Source organism: Solanum stenotomum, chromosome 12, assembly GCF_019186545.1.
Source record: "Solanum stenotomum isolate F172 chromosome 12, ASM1918654v1, whole genome shotgun sequence".
NCBI lineage: Eukaryota > Viridiplantae > Streptophyta > Magnoliopsida > Solanales > Solanaceae > Solanum > Solanum stenotomum.
In genome coordinates, this window is record NC_064293.1 from 10,875,971 (window position 1) to 10,894,102 (window position 18,132).

General features: G+C 32.8%; 3 protein-coding genes across 3 annotated transcripts; all 3 read left to right on the forward strand.

The window, feature by feature from the left end:
• The first annotated feature begins 1,620 nt into the window (after nt 1-1,620).
• On the forward strand, nt 1,621-4,022 carry LOC125847615 (5'-adenylylsulfate reductase 2, chloroplastic-like). Its single transcript, XM_049527257.1, has 5 exons — nt 1,621-1,761; nt 1,841-1,987; nt 2,167-2,296; nt 2,716-3,514; nt 3,658-4,022. Exons 1-5 carry the CDS (start codon nt 1,689-1,691, stop codon nt 3,886-3,888), a joined length of 1,380 nt encoding a protein of 459 aa, XP_049383214.1. The 5' UTR covers nt 1,621-1,688; the 3' UTR covers nt 3,889-4,022.
• Nucleotides 4,023-7,649: 3,627 nt separating this feature from the next.
• Nucleotides 7,650-10,838, forward strand: LOC125847614 (uncharacterized). Its single transcript, XM_049527256.1, has 4 exons — nt 7,650-8,234; nt 8,995-9,158; nt 9,249-9,359; nt 10,056-10,838. The coding sequence occupies exons 1-4, from the start codon at nt 7,667-7,669 to the stop codon at nt 10,638-10,640; spliced, it is 1,428 nt and encodes a 475-aa protein (XP_049383213.1). The 5' UTR covers nt 7,650-7,666; the 3' UTR covers nt 10,641-10,838.
• Nucleotides 10,839-13,229: 2,391 nt separating this feature from the next.
• LOC125847624 (glycine-rich protein 23-like) lies at nt 13,230-13,931 on the forward strand. The gene is made up of 2 exons (XM_049527264.1): nt 13,230-13,576; nt 13,631-13,931. Exons 1-2 carry the CDS (start codon nt 13,231-13,233, stop codon nt 13,759-13,761), a joined length of 477 nt encoding a protein of 158 aa, XP_049383221.1. The 5' UTR covers nt 13,230; the 3' UTR covers nt 13,762-13,931.
• The last annotated feature ends 4,201 nt before the right edge of the window (nt 13,932-18,132 follow it).

Genomic DNA, 18,132 nt, shown 5'->3' on the forward strand with positions numbered 1-18,132 from the left:
AGGTGTAGTTAGCTTATAGATTAATTTAGTTAGTTCTTTCTACACTTGTGTGCATTTCATTGTTAGTTAGATTTTCGTTCTTGACTTCGGTTTGTGTTATTCCTTCTTTTCATATTGCCTTTACTTTTCAAGTTCAGTCGGCCTATGATGCCTACTGGGTACCTGTTGTTTGGTACTCATGCTACGCTCTACATCTATTTCGTGATGCAGGTCCGAGCACCAATGGCCAGCGTTGATCCAGTTTGAAGTAGTTTGATCCGGAGACGGGGGTGAGCACACGACGTTTTGTACTATTTCAGTCTCCATCTGTGTATATAGACTTGTCTTTTACCTTTCGAGACAGTCCAGTCTCTGTGGTCCACTTTTGGGACTTGTACTCGTTTTGTTAGTAGCTCTGTACTAGTGACTTCCAGGTTCCGGGAGGGATCTTTATTTGTATATATGTTTTGGTTTGCCTCCGCCTGTTTATATTGTTATCTTAAATTTTGCCTACTCTTGTTTAGTTTCTGCCCTCAGGCCCATTACTTGTTGTTCCGGGTTACGGGTTGGCTTACCTACTGGTGGGTTATAGTAGGTGTCATCATGACTTGAGGAATCGGGTCGTGACAATGACTTATCTCCAAAAAGTAAGAAAAAATATTTTCCAAAATTAGTTTTCAACCTCACACCAGAATTTTCCACTCTAACTCAAGTATTAGGGTACCAATTTTCGACTACTACTCCAAACTTTGACTCCTGATTCTCGATTTGGGACATGACCTTCAACCTCGATTCGAGACCCAACTTCCAGGTCCTAGGTCAAGTCAAGGTTGAATTTGATTTGGGTGTTAGCCCCAGTAAGAATTTGAGGTTGGATTTTGAATTGAGTGTCGGGGTCAAATTACGATTCGAAAGTCGGATTTTGAATCGAGTATCAGAGTCTGATCCTAATTTTAAAAATTGAATCTTGAGTCAGAAACCAGAGTTAGGTTTCAGGTTGGAAGTCGGGTTTGGATCACAAATCAAATGTAGTGGTTGAGTTCCAATCGAAAGTTAGGTCTCGCATCAAGTTGGGGTCAAATCCCGATTTGAGTGTTAGTCAGAATTTGAGGTCGGATTCTGGATTGAGTGTCGAGACCGGTCCTGATTCGAAAGTTGGGTCTCACGTCGAATCAGGGTCGGATCCCAATTGATTATCGAGGTTGGTTTCTATTTCTACTCTCTAGTCGAAAATAAAAAATATTTTATATTCACCAATCAAACATTAAAAAGTATTTTTCACTTACCAACCAAATGAAAATAAATTAGAAACCAAAAACATTTTCCATGGAAAATCCTTCTTTTGTACCATACACTGAAAAACACACGTATAATACTCTCATTCTATTTATTAAAATCAAAATGTTTGTATTGTAAGATGGGAACAGTAGTCAAAATGGAAATTTCTTGGAAAAAATAATGGCATAAAATGATGGAAGCAGTGATGGACATATTGCCATTCAACAATGCCACATCAGACTTTGCATCTATATTCGAAAACACGTCCAGGTTCAATGTATCTGCAAACTAGCCTTCTTTTCTGCTCCCTTTATAACCTCAACCCCTACCTTTTCTCTCTTCAAATACCCTCCTAATTCCGGGACAATTCATCAACAATTTAAGCTTTTCTTTTGCTGAAATTCAGTTGGAAAAATCAATCTGTTTGAGAAATGGCTTTGGCTTTCACTTCTTCAACTGCAATTCATGGCTCTCTCTCTTCATCTTCTCATCAACAACCCATAGGTACACCATTTTCTCTCTCCCCCCTTTGTAAGTTTCAATTTTTACCAGTTTTTTTTATCTGGTTATTTTATCTTTGCAGTATCCCAATTGGGTAACATTCAGCTATTGGATCAGCCAAACAAATTCTTGAATTTTTCTCAGAGGCGTTGTGCTGTGAAGCCATTATATGCTGAACCTAAAAGGAATGAGTCCATAGTTCCCTCAGCAGCAACCTTTGTTGCTCCTGGTATGTTATTGTCTCATTTTAACCCCATACAAAATTTAAGAAAATAAAGCTTCAAAATGGGAAGTTAGAATTAAAGAGTTTGTCAAAAAGTACTACTAAAAAGGGGAAAACATACAAACAAATTGAAATGGAGCTAGTATGCAAACAAATTGATTGTATTGTTTGCTTTGTAAATGCAGAGGTAACGGAGAAAGTAATAGAGGCAGAGGATTTTGAGAAACTGGCTAAGGATCTTGAAAATGCTTCACCTCTTGAGATTATGGATAATGCCCTTGAGAAATTTGGAGATGATATTGCCATTGCTTTCAGGTGCTAATCTTTGTTATTTTGGTCATATTAAGTTGATATATTGTAGTATTTCCTGTCCAAATTATTGTATGAAATCACGTATATGTGAAAGTACGAATTTTGAAGATGGTTGGGAATAGCAATTGAAAAGCTAAATTCATAATTTGAGTAAAAAAGAAAAGGTGAAGTATTTAATAGTGAATGTAATGTTAACAGATGGTTTAGTTGTTGTCCTTTCATTTTTTTGAATGTTTCCACTTGGATTATTACACTGGCAAGGAATGTTATTGAATGCAATGCATGCTTAAATGTGTATCTGTGTCTTAATTTCCATGATTCTGTGTTTGTTCCTCATTGAATGATGCCATAGGGAACTCCTTATATATATATATAATTTACTCTTTATGATAATGCTCTTACACATTAGCTTTATTTTGCAGTGGTGCAGAAGATGTTGCTTTGATAGAGTATGCACATTTAACTGGTCGACCATTTAGAGTGTTCAGCCTTGATACCGGGAGGTTGAATCCAGAGACCTACCAACTTTTTGATGCTGTCGAGAAGCACTATGGAATTCACATCGAATACATGTTTCCTGATGCTGTTGAAGTTCAGGCATTAGTAAGGACCAAGGGTCTTTTCTCATTTTATGAGGATGGCCACCAAGAATGCTGCCGTGTTAGGAAAGTTAGGCCCCTGAGGAGAGCCCTCAAAGGTTTGCGTGCCTGGATCACGGGGCAAAGAAAAGATCAGTCCCCTGGAACTCGATCTGAAGTTCCAGTTGTTCACGTAGACCCCTCTTTCGAGGGATTGGATGGTGGCTCAGGAAGCTTGGTGAAGTGGAACCCGGTGGCTAATGTAGAAGGCAAGGACATATGGAACTTCCTACGTGCAATGAATGTTCCCGTGAACGCTTTGCATTTGAAAGGTTATGTCTCTATTGGATGTGAACCTTGCACCAGGCCAGTCCTACCTGGGCAACACGAGAGAGAAGGAAGGTGGTGGTGGGAGGATGCAAAGGCCAAGGAATGTGGCTTACATAAAGGAAACATCAAAGATGAAAGTGTAAATGGTAATGGGAACAATGCTACGCAAGCAAATGACACTGTTGCTGATATTTTCGACACTAAGGACATTGTTACGTTGAGTAGACCTGGAGTTGAGAACCTATTGAAATTGGAAGACCGAAGAGAGCCTTGGCTTGTTGTTCTTTATGCTCCTTGGTGCCAATTCTGCCAGGTAATTGATCATTTAATCATTGAATAACTGTTACATCCCACCATCAACTTAGTCCGTCCAATTGGAAGTGTCACTGAACACGGGACACTTGTTGTCAATTCTTATTTTTCTTATCAATGTTTGTTTTAATTAAATGTTGACAGGCAATGGAAGGATCATATGTTGAATTGGCAGAGAAGTTGAGAGGTTCTGGTGTAAAGGTAGGGAAGTTCAGGGCAGATGGTGAGCAGAAAACATTTGCACAACAAGAGTTACAGCTGGGCAGCTTCCCGACAATACTATTTTTCCCTAAGCACGCTTCACAGCCAATTAAGTACCCATCAGAAAAGAGGGATGTAGACTCCTTGTTGGCTTTTGTGAATGCTCTTAGATGAAGGCAAATGGTGCTTCAGTTGTTTACACATATAATAGATAGAAGTAATAGAAGAGGGACTTGAATTCTTGTACATGTCAATTTTGTGGTTTCTATGGCAAAGAAGTTGCTCTTGCTATTGCTGCTTTGACAATACATACACAAGGTTTTCTCCCTTTTCCTATTCTTTAATTTAATGATAATGTGAACAAGTACAAGTTCAATAATTGGTCATTGGAACAATTGCATTGAACATGTGACAAACCAACCAATTAGATTAGGCATGTAACTTACAAACTCGGCACGTTACTTTGGCACATTGTATAAACTCCATCGAATATTAGAATACAACGACATCTAATTGTATTAGTTCGTGCTAAAATATTATTTTGGACTCAAATATGAAAGTCTCGACATTATTGATATCTTTTGAAAGTTGCCTAAAATTATATGCCTCAAACTAAAGAAAAATTGGCATAATATGGAAACCTTCAGTTCAAACTTCTATATTACAAAATGCATCTCAATTATTTTTCAAACCATAGTATCTATCAGTACTAATTCTCTTAAACCTGTTATATTATGATGCCCTAAATTCAGGAATTCTAAATCCAAAAATCTATGTTTTTTCTTTAATTAACTACACATTTTTGTAGCATCTATCATCAGCCACGGTCAAACACTTCCGCCCCTCATTATGTACTCACACAAATTTTCGCAAATCTACATTCTACTCTCTCAACCGTCAAGTCTTTCTCTCTGATTAGATTATTTTGGGGCAATCTTCAAGCTTATGGATAAATCAATGCTAAAAATACGTCAAATATTGAGGGAAGACAAAAAGTGCACTAATATTGAAATATGAGGACTAATGTTTCATGTGGTAATTCAAGAATGATTTTGAGTCCTCACCCAAAAATAATGGAATTTTTTTTTTGACACTTCGGGTCTGTTTGGAAAGCTACCTGGTAATTGGAATTGGTGTAATTACTAGACAATGTAATTACCAGCCTAGTATTACATTGTAGAAGTGAAAACCCTAAACTTGAAACCCTACCCTTCTTTGCTACTCACTATCTAAGGGGCAAATCCGAAGTNTTTGGATGCACAATTGCAATCATAAAATTATAATAAATTTTAAAAATAAAAATTATTTATTTAAAATTTATACTAGACAAATAAGAAACTTTATAAATGACATTAAATTAAATATTTAAGATATATATTCTTTTTTGAAAATATACTAATTAATAAACATATTTTCTGTAACTAATATTATGAAAAAATAATTGATTTATATTTTTTCAAATTAATATATTTCAATTGAATTGATCGTAACAACTAAAAGTATGAAGTTTCTATGAACATCGTGAAATGCATGTTTGATAAAAAGACTAATATATAAATAAAATGTCATAAATTATTAAATGTTTGACAAAAATATAATTTATCAACTCTAATTAAACAATGACGTGCAATGTAGATTTAATATTACTAAAACAAATGAAACTGAAAATATAACATAAGTTATAAATTCAAAACAAAATTTTTAACATAAGTCTCTTATAACAAATTTCAACATAGCAATAAATATGATTTAGTTTTAGTTTTTCTTAATAAAGAAAACGTGAGTCTATAACCTTACTTAACAATAAATTCTATTTTAATTTAAAAATTAGAATATAATAAAATTATGCTAATGAGAAAATAAGCATGGCATAAAGAAATAGATAATACGAAAAAATTACATAGAATCACGTAAAGTAAGATTGAGAATAAGAAGAAAATGGAATATAATAATATAAAATAAAAAATAAACTTTTACAATTTTTTAGAATAATAAAATTAAAAAAAAAGAACTTAAAATAATAGAAGTAAAAAAATTAAAACAAAAAATTAAAATATAAATTAAAAAGTAATCAGGTGGTAATTACACAATGTAATTACCAGCAATTCACAGCCTCTGCATGTGAATTGTAGAGTGTAATTACCTCTGCCAATTGCATCAATTACCTGCTGACCAAGTAATTACATGTCCTTCCAAACAGGACAAGGCAATGTAATTATACCAATTACACCAAATTCAATTACCAGGGTGTCCTTCCAAACAGGCCCTTCATTTTTTTTTATTAAATAGTCCATTTGTCCCTAATTACTTGTCATCTTTTGAATTGGCACACCAATTAAGAAAACAATTATTGACATAGTGAGTTTACCATTTTACCCCTATTAATTATGAAGTTGATGAATTAAAAACTTAAGATTTTTAAAAAGTTCTACCTTTTTCAAAGTAATTAATTAAAGGTATAGTAGGTAAAAAAAATTGTTCTTTCTTGATTGTCAAAATGAACAAATAATTATAGACAACTAAAAAAAGAAAAGTGGACAAGTAATTAGAGACATTGAGAGTAGGGACATGCTATTTCATCTCGGAATTTGAAATCAACTTTTGGACATGCGAGTTCATTTTTTGATTCTCCAAAAATGCTTGATTAGAAAATTTCATATCATGATTTTACATTTTCAAATACAATAACTGACCCACAACTTATATTTGTAAAAAGAACCCACCATTTTATATCTACATACTCCCTTTCCCTCTGTTTAAAAAAGAATGATATAGTTTCATTTTTAGTCTATTTCAAAAAGAATGATCCCTTTCCTTTTTTGACAACACTTTAACTTCAACTTTACAACATGTTTAAGGTCACAAGATTAAAGAGCATTTTGGTACATTTGACATAATTTTAATTTAAAACTACAAAATTAAAAAGTCTTTTTTTTTTCTTAAACTCCGTTCCAAGTTAAATTAGGGCCTTTCTTTTAAAAACGAAGGAAATATGTTCTTGCAAAAATACCAAAGGAATAATAAAATATTCATGAAATATGAACATGATGATATAATTACTTCAATTTGATCTCATATCTAGGACCCGTTTGGCAATAGATTTCCCAAGTAATATTTGGAGAAATATTTGGCAAATAGTGTTTGTCCATACAATTTGCCATTATTTGGCAAATATCCCAAATTTCTAAATATTTGAGCCAAATCTCATTATTTGATATCTTTTAAAAATTGAAATTTTACACCAAGCTTTTATCTTTTACAAAAACACNATAATAAAATATTCATGAAATATGAACATGATGATATAATAACTTCAATTTGATCTCATATCTAGGATCCGTTTGGCAATAGATTTCCCAAGTAATATTTGGAGAAATATTTGGCAAATAGTGTTTGTCCATATAATTTGTCATTATTTGGCAAATATCCCAAATTTCTAAATATTTGAGCCAAATGTCATTATTTGATATCTTTTAAAAATTGAAATTTTACACCAAAACTTTTATCTTTTACAAAAACACATATTCAATGAATATGAAAGTGGTGATATGGTTGTTGATGAAAATGATGAACAATCGGCTTAAGGTAACAAAGTCATGTGTTTTGTCTACTTCACGATGTATGGAATAATGTTTGTTGCACTCACTCCAAACTATGACATTGCTTCAGTGTCATGGACACTACTTATTATTTGTTGCAACGAAGATTCAATTGATTTGTAATACAAACTTATGGTTAGTTTTGATAGTTTTTAAAACTTATGGTTATAAATCATATTTTTCTTAAAAAGTGAAATATGTTTTCCAAATATTATGATCAAATACATGGTGAAATTTCATCCAAATAATATCTATCAAGAATATTTGAAAATCTATGGTCAAACGGCCCTTATAGTTTGTTCCTTGCTTTTTGATAATTGTGCACCGCCGACTGTAGCGGCAAACAAACACATATGGTTTCAATTTCAAAATTCCCTTTCACTTTACTACCCAAAATCAAACCAATTCTTGTCAACCTAAACCCTAGCATGTCTTGGTCATGTTCACGATGCACATTCTTGAACCCTCCTTCCCAAAAATCATCCTGCCATATATGCTTATCTGACTCACCATTATCAATCTCATCAGACCCTTCAATTTCAGTCCCAAAACCCAAATGGCCATGTAAAGCTTGTACCTTTACGAACCCTTATCACAGTATAAGTTGTGAAATATGTGGTACTAGGGTTTCAGCTTCAGGACTTGCTACACTTGAAACTGATGATGATGATGATGATTTGAGTTCTTCTGTTGGCAACGTGTTCTTGCCTTTGAGGCCTTGTAACAAGGGTAAAATAACAACTAGGGCTCCTATTATGGTTGAAGATGATGTGAAGGAGTCTGTTAGGTTTAGATGTGCGAATGCGGCAAACAAGAGGAAAAATAGGGAGGAACCACTCGGGGTTGAAGAGGCTGAGGTTGATGCTGCTATGGGGTATAGGGGTGTAAAGGCTGCTGCAACTAAAGCAATTGAAATATCGGGTATATTGGAGTTCTTCTTGTTTGATTCTGATTAATTTGTCAATATTAATTAGGAGTTTGTTATGTTTCTACATGAATTATCTGATAAAATATATTTCTTTTTTGTTGGTTTTGCGCATACAATGGTGTTCCTTGATTAGGTTTTGAATTAGGCAGGAACATTGCTTTAGTGTGATTCTTTAGTATACGTCGGAGTAAATTTTTGGATATGTGGATGTTGTGAATGAAATGGGACTGGAAGGATGTAAAGTATTCACATAGTTGGCTTATCTAGTTTGGGTTTGAGGTTTACTAATATGTGCTGTGTGTGCTTAATGATATATTTGTAATAAATCTATCTTGTTAAGTGATAGTCTTGGTCAAGAAGATATGCAGTTCCTGTTTTCCGTTTGTGCAAATTTTCTGATTGATTGGTGGTCGCTTCAGTTGTATGCCAATCATTTTGCAGACTAGTTCATGATCTTGTAGACTGGTTCTATCATGTAGAGAGATATAACAATGGGAACTTCTCCCATGAAAATGAAAAAGTATAAAAGTACTGTGTAGGGAAAGAGTGTTTTTTTTCTGGGATTTATGATGTTTAGTTTGCCGGAAAAGGCTTAATTGTGGAAGCTGTTAGTAAGTTTTTAGGATGTTAAGCCTTTTGATGCTATTATATACTTTGTTTAGCTGAGGGATATCTAGATTTTGTGTTGGAAAAGTTCACCTTTTCGGATGCTATTGTTCCTTAAATTTTTAAGTGCAATGATTTGTGGTGCAGATTCAGTGGAACAGGAACCAGGCAAAACTTTCTCAACCAGTAAATCCAAAGTGTTGAAGATCTTGACCTATAATGTGTGGTTTGCAGACATAGAGATGCACAAGAGGATGAAAGCCATAGGCAACCTTATTGCGCTGCATACGCCAGATGTTATATGTTTTCAGGTTATCATCATTTATCTACACATCTATATGCAAGAAAAATTATGCCTTGCATGAAAGTTATTGACTCTGTAATTTGTGATACCTATTCAGGAGGTTACTCCAGAAATATATGACATTTTTCAGCACTCTGGTTGGTGGAAAATGTATTCTTGTTCCATTTCAAATGTGATGGAATTGACGAGAGGATACTTCTGCATGCAAGTAATTACTTAATACACCTTGAATATTTGGTATTTTATGTGTATTCTGAAGGCCTATTATACAATGCTTTAGTTATGTTCTGTTCTTTTTTCTTTGCGATCCTGGTTTATCTTCTATTATGTGCACTTGGTTTGAGCACTTCTATTGGATCTGGAATTCTTGCAATAGTTAAGATAATTAGTTCTACACTATACCCAAGGACACCTTAGTTTTCAATTACTTACAACGGAGCTTTCCAGTTGACATAGCCCATAGAAGTCTCTCTATAGTACTCCCTCTAGTCCATACTAAGTGAATTATTAGGATTTTTTTCATAGTTCAAAATAAGTGACTTGTTCAAAGTTCAAGAGATTTATTGGGCCTTTTTCCATGTTTACCCTTCATCTAATGAGGTTCTCAACTACTTTATGTTTTCTAGGAAAATAGCTTGAAAATAATCAAAGGTAATAGTGGAAAGTAGCCTTTTGTTTATCGTCCTTAAATATTTTTCTAAGGGGTGTGCCCATACCCCAACAATTCACTCAATATGGATTAGAGAGAATAGTACTTAACATTTACTCTCCCTTTCAATAGGAAAAGTTAATGTTGAAGATCTGGAACATCTCAATAATTGCTCAACATGAATCCTTGCAGTTTTTTGAAAAAAGTTGGTCCATTTTTTATAGTTAAACTTGGTCTTTGACAAAAAATTTGCAGTTGAGCAAACTTGCAGTGAAATCCTACAGTTGCAAGCCATTTAGCAATTCTATAATGGGAAGGGAACTCTGTATTGCTGAGATTGAAGTTGAGAAAGATATGACCTTGGTTGTTGCTACCAGCCATCTTGAGAGTCCTTGCCCTGGGCCACCCAAGTGGGATCAAATGTACAGCAAGGAACGTGTGGAGCAAGCCAAGGAAGCTGTGGAGCTGCTTGATAGAAAACGGAATGTAGTCTTTTGTGGTGATATGAACTGGGATGACAAATTGGATGGTCAATTTCCTCCAACTGATGGATGGATTGATGCTTGGGGAAAAATGAAGCCTGAAGAAACCGGATGGACATACGACACCAAGTCAAACAAAATGTTAAGCGCCAATAGGACACTACAGAAACGTCTGGACAGGATTGTCTGCAAACTGCAAGATTTCTGTGTAAGTGATGTTAAGATGATTGGAAAGGATGCAATCCCAAATCTTACATATATAAAGGAAAAGAAAGTGAAGAGTGAAGTTAAGAAACTGACACTACCTGTTTTGCCTAGCGATCATTATGGTCTACTTTTGGAGATCTCTCCTCAGTAGTCCAAAGTTGAGAGATGTATTGCTTATTATTCTCTCAGTGTATTCAATGAATGTAAAAGGGTCTTAAAAGCTTTTGCAGAGCACTTGTTTTTTTGTACATTGCTACTACTTTACTAGTGCTCATGTTTGCACCAGAGGATATTTTGTATGCTATGTTCATAGGCTTCTTATGATATCAGTATTCACTTCTGTGCTGCATTTTCCATTTGTTGTAACTNTATTCAATGAATGTAAAAGGGTCTTAAAAGCTTTTGCAGAGCACTTGTTTTTTTGTACATTGCTACTACTTTACTAGTGCTCATGTTTGCACCAGAGGATATTTTCTATGCTATGTTCATAGGCTTATTATGATATCAGTATTCACTTCTGTGCTGCATTTTCCATTTGTTGCAACTTCTCTTGGGGTTAAGTTAAATCAATTTTTAGCAATTCCTGACTACTGCTTCAAGCGTCCTATGAATTTTTATAGCAGCCACGTGATGAACGTATATCGAACTATTCTTTCGCCTGAATGTTGTTAGTGTGATCCCAAGAATTTTAGTTATAATGTTTCTATTGTTATTTAATGAGTTAAAAATGTCATTTGTTCAAATAAATTTATTATTTTAAACATTCTTTTCCCAATAATAAATTTTTTTATTTGCATACTTCAATTCGGAAAAGATTAAGATATAAAAATATTTTCTAAGAGTTGTACACCTTTAGTTACAAGTGTTGAATCCAGCAGTGGTTCTGGGCTATTCGTTTTCCTAGGAAGGTTATATCCTCTTTGACTTAACAAGTATTGGATTAAAAGAAGAGAATAAAATGATGTTTCCTTAGAAAATCATAGACTTAACACTAACTTTTAGAAGAAACTTAAATAACTTGGAGACAGAGGGCAGCTGAATTTTCACAGATGAAAATTTTATATTGAAAAATTCCTCCAAAAACGACATCATTCTCGTGCTTGAATTCAGAACTTGTAATTAAAAATAGCGGTATGTTCACCTTCACCCTATCATAATATTAAGCTCCTGTTTGACCATAGATTTTAAAGTTGAAACTTGAAAATTTTGAATTTTTAAAGCTGTTTTTGGATTTTGGACATGTCATTTTACTTCAGAAAAACTCAAACTCAACTCATCGAATCCCCACAGGAATAGACAAACGGATATAACATTTGCATCTGTAAAGTTTGCCTAGTACCATCTTAGTGCTAAATTTTAACGAAATCTCTTTACTTTTTTAAAATAAAAATAATGATTTTATTCAGTAAAATTGTGAGCATAAATTTGTTTATTCCTTATTCTTCGCTCCTAAGGTTTCTCTATAATTCAAGGGTCATTAGTAGTGTATTTTAAAAAGGAAATCAAATTTATCATGTCAATTTTTCAAATGTTGGAATCAAATCAAAATATTATAATTAAACCGATTTTTCTTGCTACGGTTTTTATTATCTTTTTCTGTTAATTCGTTCTGTCTTTTTTCTTGGAAAATATATGATAAACCTCCGAGCATAACACTAACGTACAAATCAATCACTCTTTAAGAAAAGAATCAACTATATATAAATGTACTCAAATTATATATATAGCTTATTTGATATAATTATATGCATTATTTAAGAATTTATCTATTTTAATTTCAAGGAACATAATATCTAAAACTTCTTACAATAATGTTTTTTTTGTGCAAAAAATTAGAGAGTTGTGATTTAATGATAACTGAATCAAATAAATTATGAATAAAGGACTCAAATACAAGTTATTTTAACATGAAATAGATTCTTTGATTTATTAAAATAAAAGCTACGAATAAAACTACTGAATACGGGTAAAGAATTAAATTAATTACTACTAGTAATTAAGTCAAACATCTAGATTAAAAATCAAGAGTGAAATAGATTAATATGTAGCGTAAAATTTTATATAAAATGTATATACACACACAATATAAATAGAGTGTGTACAAAGGGCAGGGACGTAGTCAACGCCACAGAGAGAGTTTGGTTGGTTTGGTTTTTTGGATATTTTTTTGTTAAGACCAAAATCAAATTAAATAGAATCTTTTTTAAAATAGAAAACGTCTAAAACCAAATCAAACAAAACAAAATGTCATGATTTTTTTCTTTGATTTGGTTATATTCCCGTAAACACCCCTACACAAGTATGTTAGATTATCAGCTTCAGAGATTCACTTGTTTTGATAGACAATCATAATGAGTACGTTATTATTTTCATGGTCATATTTTTATGAATGAGACGTAATTAAAATATAATCAAATATTGAAATTGAAAATATTAAAGGAAGAAACTAAACCAGCTAGTATAAGAAATCAAGTAAGATGAGGTGAATAAAGATTAATGCATGTACATTTGAAGGAATGATGTAAGGGAAGAGTTAGGTTGATCACGAAGGTTTTGGCTTTTTAATAAACAAAAATATTATACTACTAGTCAATATATAACAGGCAATGTATACATGACTTAATATCTTCCTACCTAACTTTCACATTATTGTTAATCTTACTTTACTACTATATAAGTTGAGCTTCCAAAACTCAAAATTCTCATCAATAACATCTTAATTGCTACTAACATCTTATACAATGGCAACCGATATGATGATTCTCCTAATTGTTGCTTGTACACTTGTTTTATCCACAAATGCAATTAGGAGCCTTGATTCCATGAAATCTCAATCAGATGAACATATGAAGTTTATACGCCATCCAATTTTACCACCATTTTTTGGTGGCCACGGGCTTGGTAGGCCCGCATTTGGTGTAGGGCCGGTTATTGGATTCGGTCCTTTTGGAGGAATTGTGGGGGGAGCTAGTCCAAACAACGGTGCTGGATTGGGTTTCGGAACTGGAACTGGAACTGGAACTGAAACAGGAAGTGGAACTGAAATTGGAAGTGGATCAGGTTTTGGGTCCAGCAATGGAGGAGGAGGTTTCGGGTCCAGCATTGGAGGAGGAGGTTTCGGGTCTAGCATTGGAGGAGGAGGTTTTGGGTCAGGAAATGTCGGAGGAGGTTTTGGTTTTAACGGTGATAGTAATGGAGGTGCTAGTCCTATTGGTGATGGTTCATTTGCTAGTGGTCAAGCTAAAGCATCACTTGGAAATCAAAAACCTTGAACAACTCGTCATCACGATATGATATGATATGATATGATATATTACTATTATTTACTAGATTTCACACAAATAAGACTAACTTCGCATATTGCGCTAGTTACTAACTAATTAGGAGAATTACTCATCTTTCTTTCAAATACTTATATGTTATGGTTTGATTTTGCATATTTAAGTATAATTCTTATATATGAGTCAAATTTTATACGTATTGGCCCTAAAATGCCCTTATTTTTGACGGCCACATTTTAAAATATTAATAAATGTATCATTTATTACGTGACACGATTTTATTGGTGTGTTTAAAAATTAACCTAACTAGTTAAATCTCCATCCAAGATCCACCTAAAGAATCCACACCCACCCGCCCTAAATACCCATTAAATTAAGTGCAAAAACCTTAATTTCATCTTGTTCATTATGCTAAATTTGATTTGCTCTTCAAATTATTATCATCTTCTTCGTGAATCCAACTACAAATTCGTTCCAAGCTATCCTAATTCATCTTCAATGCCCTCCAAAATCAAAATACAACTTCACAATGATGGCAAGACAATAATCCGAATCACCGACTTCAAAATAAGTAACAAATTATACATCAAAAATTTGTAATCGCCATTAGAGTTCTATCTGAGCTTCAATAGTGTTCAATATATTTAAACCGGGTTTTTTTCTTCTCAATATCGAAATTCTTGATCAATGGAGGAACAATATCACCATTTTTGTTCAATAAGATACCAAAGTGGATGATTGACTCATTCCATACTAGAAATAATCGCAGAAAATCCTTTGATAACCCGGATTCTCAGCTGACTTACAACGAGTTTAAGTTTCAAATACAATACCAATTATTTTCAAGCTTAAAATAGTATACTTACCAAAATCAAATTTATCTACTGATATTTTTTGGAGTTCGAAGGATTCCGAATCAGGTTGGAAATCTATTTAAAGTTGAAGGTTCTTGAATCCTTAAATATAATTAATTGTGAAGTAATTTGGTTTATGATTTGGCTGTTGATTTGGTGAATAAGATGGAGGAAAATGTCGAACGAAATCAACGGAACTCCATTTTTGAAGTCGAAGAATTTCACATCTTTCACATCTCAATTTCAAAATTTGAGAACTTAAGTTTGTAGGTTACCATTGTCAAAATCGTTTGCAGAATCAGTTATTGTACTTAAATTTAGGTTCACTTACTAATTTGGGTATGTATTAAGGAAAAGTAAATTCACTATGGGAGGATTTTACTCTAAAATGCTTGAAGAACACCCTCTGTGAGAATTAAGTTTTTTTTTTTCTTAGTTTAATGGGGTTCTTTTTAGGTGGGGCGGGTTTGGGTTTATTTGGTGGATCCAAATTTGGGTCGGAATTTGATTAGTTTAGGTGAATTATAAACACACCAATAAAATCGTGCCACGTAATAAATGATACATTTAATAATATTTTAAAATGTGGCCGTCAAAAGTCAGGGCATTTTAGGGCCAATACATTGACGGCAAGGGTATTTTAGGATCGAAAGGTCGACGAAGGGTATTTTTATACCAAATCTCATAGTTCAAGGATATTTTAGGCCCTTTTCCGTAAAAGGAATGATGCTTCACATTTTCAGAGGAAATTATCATCAAAATATCAAATATAACATTGAACTGATTATTTACCCTAAAATCGGTACTGTTGAATTTATAGGAGGTCAAGTGTTGGGTTTGAAAGAATCAGAGTATTACGTGGAAGCTTACCATTGCAAATCATATGACGATAAATTAGACGACACATAAAACTATACTAAAAGAAACATATATTATTATATGATATGCAATTGGCCTGCATATTTAAAAAAGGGAAAACTATACAAATACGACCAATAATTAATGGAACTATTTACCCAAATTAAACCCTACCCAAGCTATTTATCCTTAATGGACCCCTCACCCAACCTATTTACACGCATACCCCCTTCCCCATTAAAGTACAATTAGGGGATTTTGAACTCAAAGTACTGTCGAACCCATAAAATCGTTATACTAACTCTCCTCTTTGAATCTATTAATCTCCATTGCCCGATATATGCTTTCTTCTTTCATTCTTTGTTGTTTTAAGCTAAAGATTACTAATATCGAAGCTTTTTTTTGGACATTAAGCTAATATCAAATTTGACTCANGTACTGTCGAACCCATAAAATCGTTATACAACTCTCCTCTTTGAATCTATTAATCTCCATTACCCGGTATATGCTTTCTTCTTTCATTCTTTGTTGTTTTAAGCTAAAAATTACTAATATCGAAGCTTTTTTTGGACATTAAGCTAATATCAAATTTGACTCAATTAGTTGTCTTTCTCCTATCCCTCTGGAGAAAATTAAATGGTACGTTTATTTTGACATTCAGCTAATTATAAAAAAATAGTTCAATTAGTTGCCTTTTGTCCTATCCTCATTACTTTGCTTTTTATCTTCTTCTTTTTTTGTATCTCTCCTCTCTTTCACGTTACCTAGATATCCCAAAAGAGGGTAAAGTTTAGATCTGAAACCTGAGAAAATGGATTTCAAAAATCAAAATCGAAAGTTTTCTATGATGTTTGGGCAATTGTTCTATAAAATATCACTAGAATGCATAAATGGGTATTTAAATATTGTATATGAATGTATTGATATTGTATAACACTTTATATAAATATATATTCATCTCTCGTACATAATTATACGTTATATATACATGATTGTATATTATTTATACAATATAGATATTTTGTTTATAGATGGCTATTTAGCTGAATTTGTTTTTTTTTTGTTGCGGCATATTTGTGTAAGATACTTTTTTTAAAGGGACAAATTTTCATTTGCATAAAAAATTGCTCAAAATTAGCAATACATGCAAATAAAAGTTATTTTCAATAAAATGGTCATATGTATATATAATGTATCGATATGTATATATAAAGTATGGATATGTATAGATGATTAGCTATATGCCTATATATAAAAAATGTGTGTATATATATATATATATACACACATTATTGATACAGTAAAATATATAGTACAGATCAAATTTTCAATCTCAGCCAACTCAAATCTCCTTTAAATAGTCTTAAAATTTAGATATAAGATCCTCTCAACATTTCAATTCTTTTAATATATTATTCACTCAAAACGATTCATGTTTGTGACAAATTTAGCTCGTGATTTGTTTGTTAATTATGCACGATGTGAGAATTTTTAAATCATGAATCGACAAACTTTTATAAAGGTGATTTTCATGATAATCATTACACGTACATTTCATTAAAAAGACAACTATTGCTTCAAGAAGTTAGTTATCATCAGATAAGCAAAAACTATTATTATTATTTTTTGTGCTTCCCCACTAGAGGTGAGTTCCATGGAACAACTCATTTGCGAACTCTTACTTATCGTCATCGAAATGATCTAAGAAATCTTTTATAGGATATGAAAAGATACAAATTTGAAAGAGTTAGAATCACGTAAATGAGAAAAAGGGGACGGAGACCAAGCTAAATTTGTAGAGCAAGAAAATGTTCATATCGTTTAATACTTTATCGAAGTGATTCCTCTTTTCATCTGTTAGAAGAAAGAAACTATGATAATTGCTAGTACTCTTTTGCTGATTATTATGGGCTTCTTCTAACCATAAGCTCCATTTGAAAAGAAGAGAAAAAATTAAAGTACCTACCTAGAAATAAAATGGAAAGATTCACCCCAACCATACTCACAAACAAACAACATATATTGTGAATTAATTACTTAATTTTGAAATGGTTAAAGTCTTATATAAAATCCAAATAAAGATAGTCATGCCTTAACTATGAAAAGAATATCAAAATCCTACCGACATTGGGCGAAGCTAGATCACACGATGAACTAATAATTGGGGTGAATTTGGTTAGTACAATGTTCGAATGAATAGTAAACTAATAATTTGGTTAATTTTTGTTAGTCGAATGAACGAATGGTCATTATTCCTTTTAATTTTTCATTTTTAAAAAAAATAAAAACTCTTTTTTTTGGGGGGGGGGGGGATTCCACCTGGTGTCCGACTCCGATTAAATCCAAATCGTGCAATGCACGGTCCATTTGGAAGTGACGCTCCAAATAAGATTTTTTCTATACCCAGAGTTCGAACTCGAGACATCTGATTAAGGGTAAAACAGTTTCATCATTGCACCACAATCGATGTTAGTAGGGGTGTTCATGGGTTGGATAAAGACCAATTCAAATCGTAAAATTGAACAAACCATTTTTATTTGAGATTGGTTTGGTTTTAGATTGTTAAAAACCTATATTATTTTGTTCGGGGTTGATTTTATTCGAAAAAATAACCGAACCGAACTGATAGATTATATACATATATTTTATT

Bases quoted from the DNA above. Each gene is read 5' to 3' on its own strand.
- LOC125847615 (XM_049527257.1), top strand. From the start codon at position 1,689: ATGGCTTTGGCTTTCACTTCTTCAACTGCAATTCATGGCTCTCTCTCT. The intron at 1,988-2,166 runs GTATGTTATTGT...TTGTAAATGCAG, and splicing joins AGCAACCTTTGTTGCTCCTG to AGGTAACGGAGAAAGTAATA. The intron at 2,297-2,715 runs GTGCTAATCTTT...TTTATTTTGCAG, and splicing joins GATATTGCCATTGCTTTCAG to TGGTGCAGAAGATGTTGCTT.
- LOC125847614 (XM_049527256.1), top strand. From the start codon at position 7,667: ATGGTTTCAATTTCAAAATTCCCTTTCACTTTACTACCCAAAATCAAA. The intron at 9,159-9,248 runs GTTATCATCATT...ATACCTATTCAG, and splicing joins CAGATGTTATATGTTTTCAG to GAGGTTACTCCAGAAATATA. The intron at 9,360-10,055 runs GTAATTACTTAA...AAAAATTTGCAG, and splicing joins GAGGATACTTCTGCATGCAA to TTGAGCAAACTTGCAGTGAA.
- LOC125847624 (XM_049527264.1), top strand. From the start codon at position 13,231: ATGGCAACCGATATGATGATTCTCCTAATTGTTGCTTGTACACTTGTT. The intron at 13,577-13,630 runs GTTTCGGGTCCA...TTGGAGGAGGAG, and splicing joins GTCCAGCAATGGAGGAGGAG to GTTTTGGGTCAGGAAATGTC.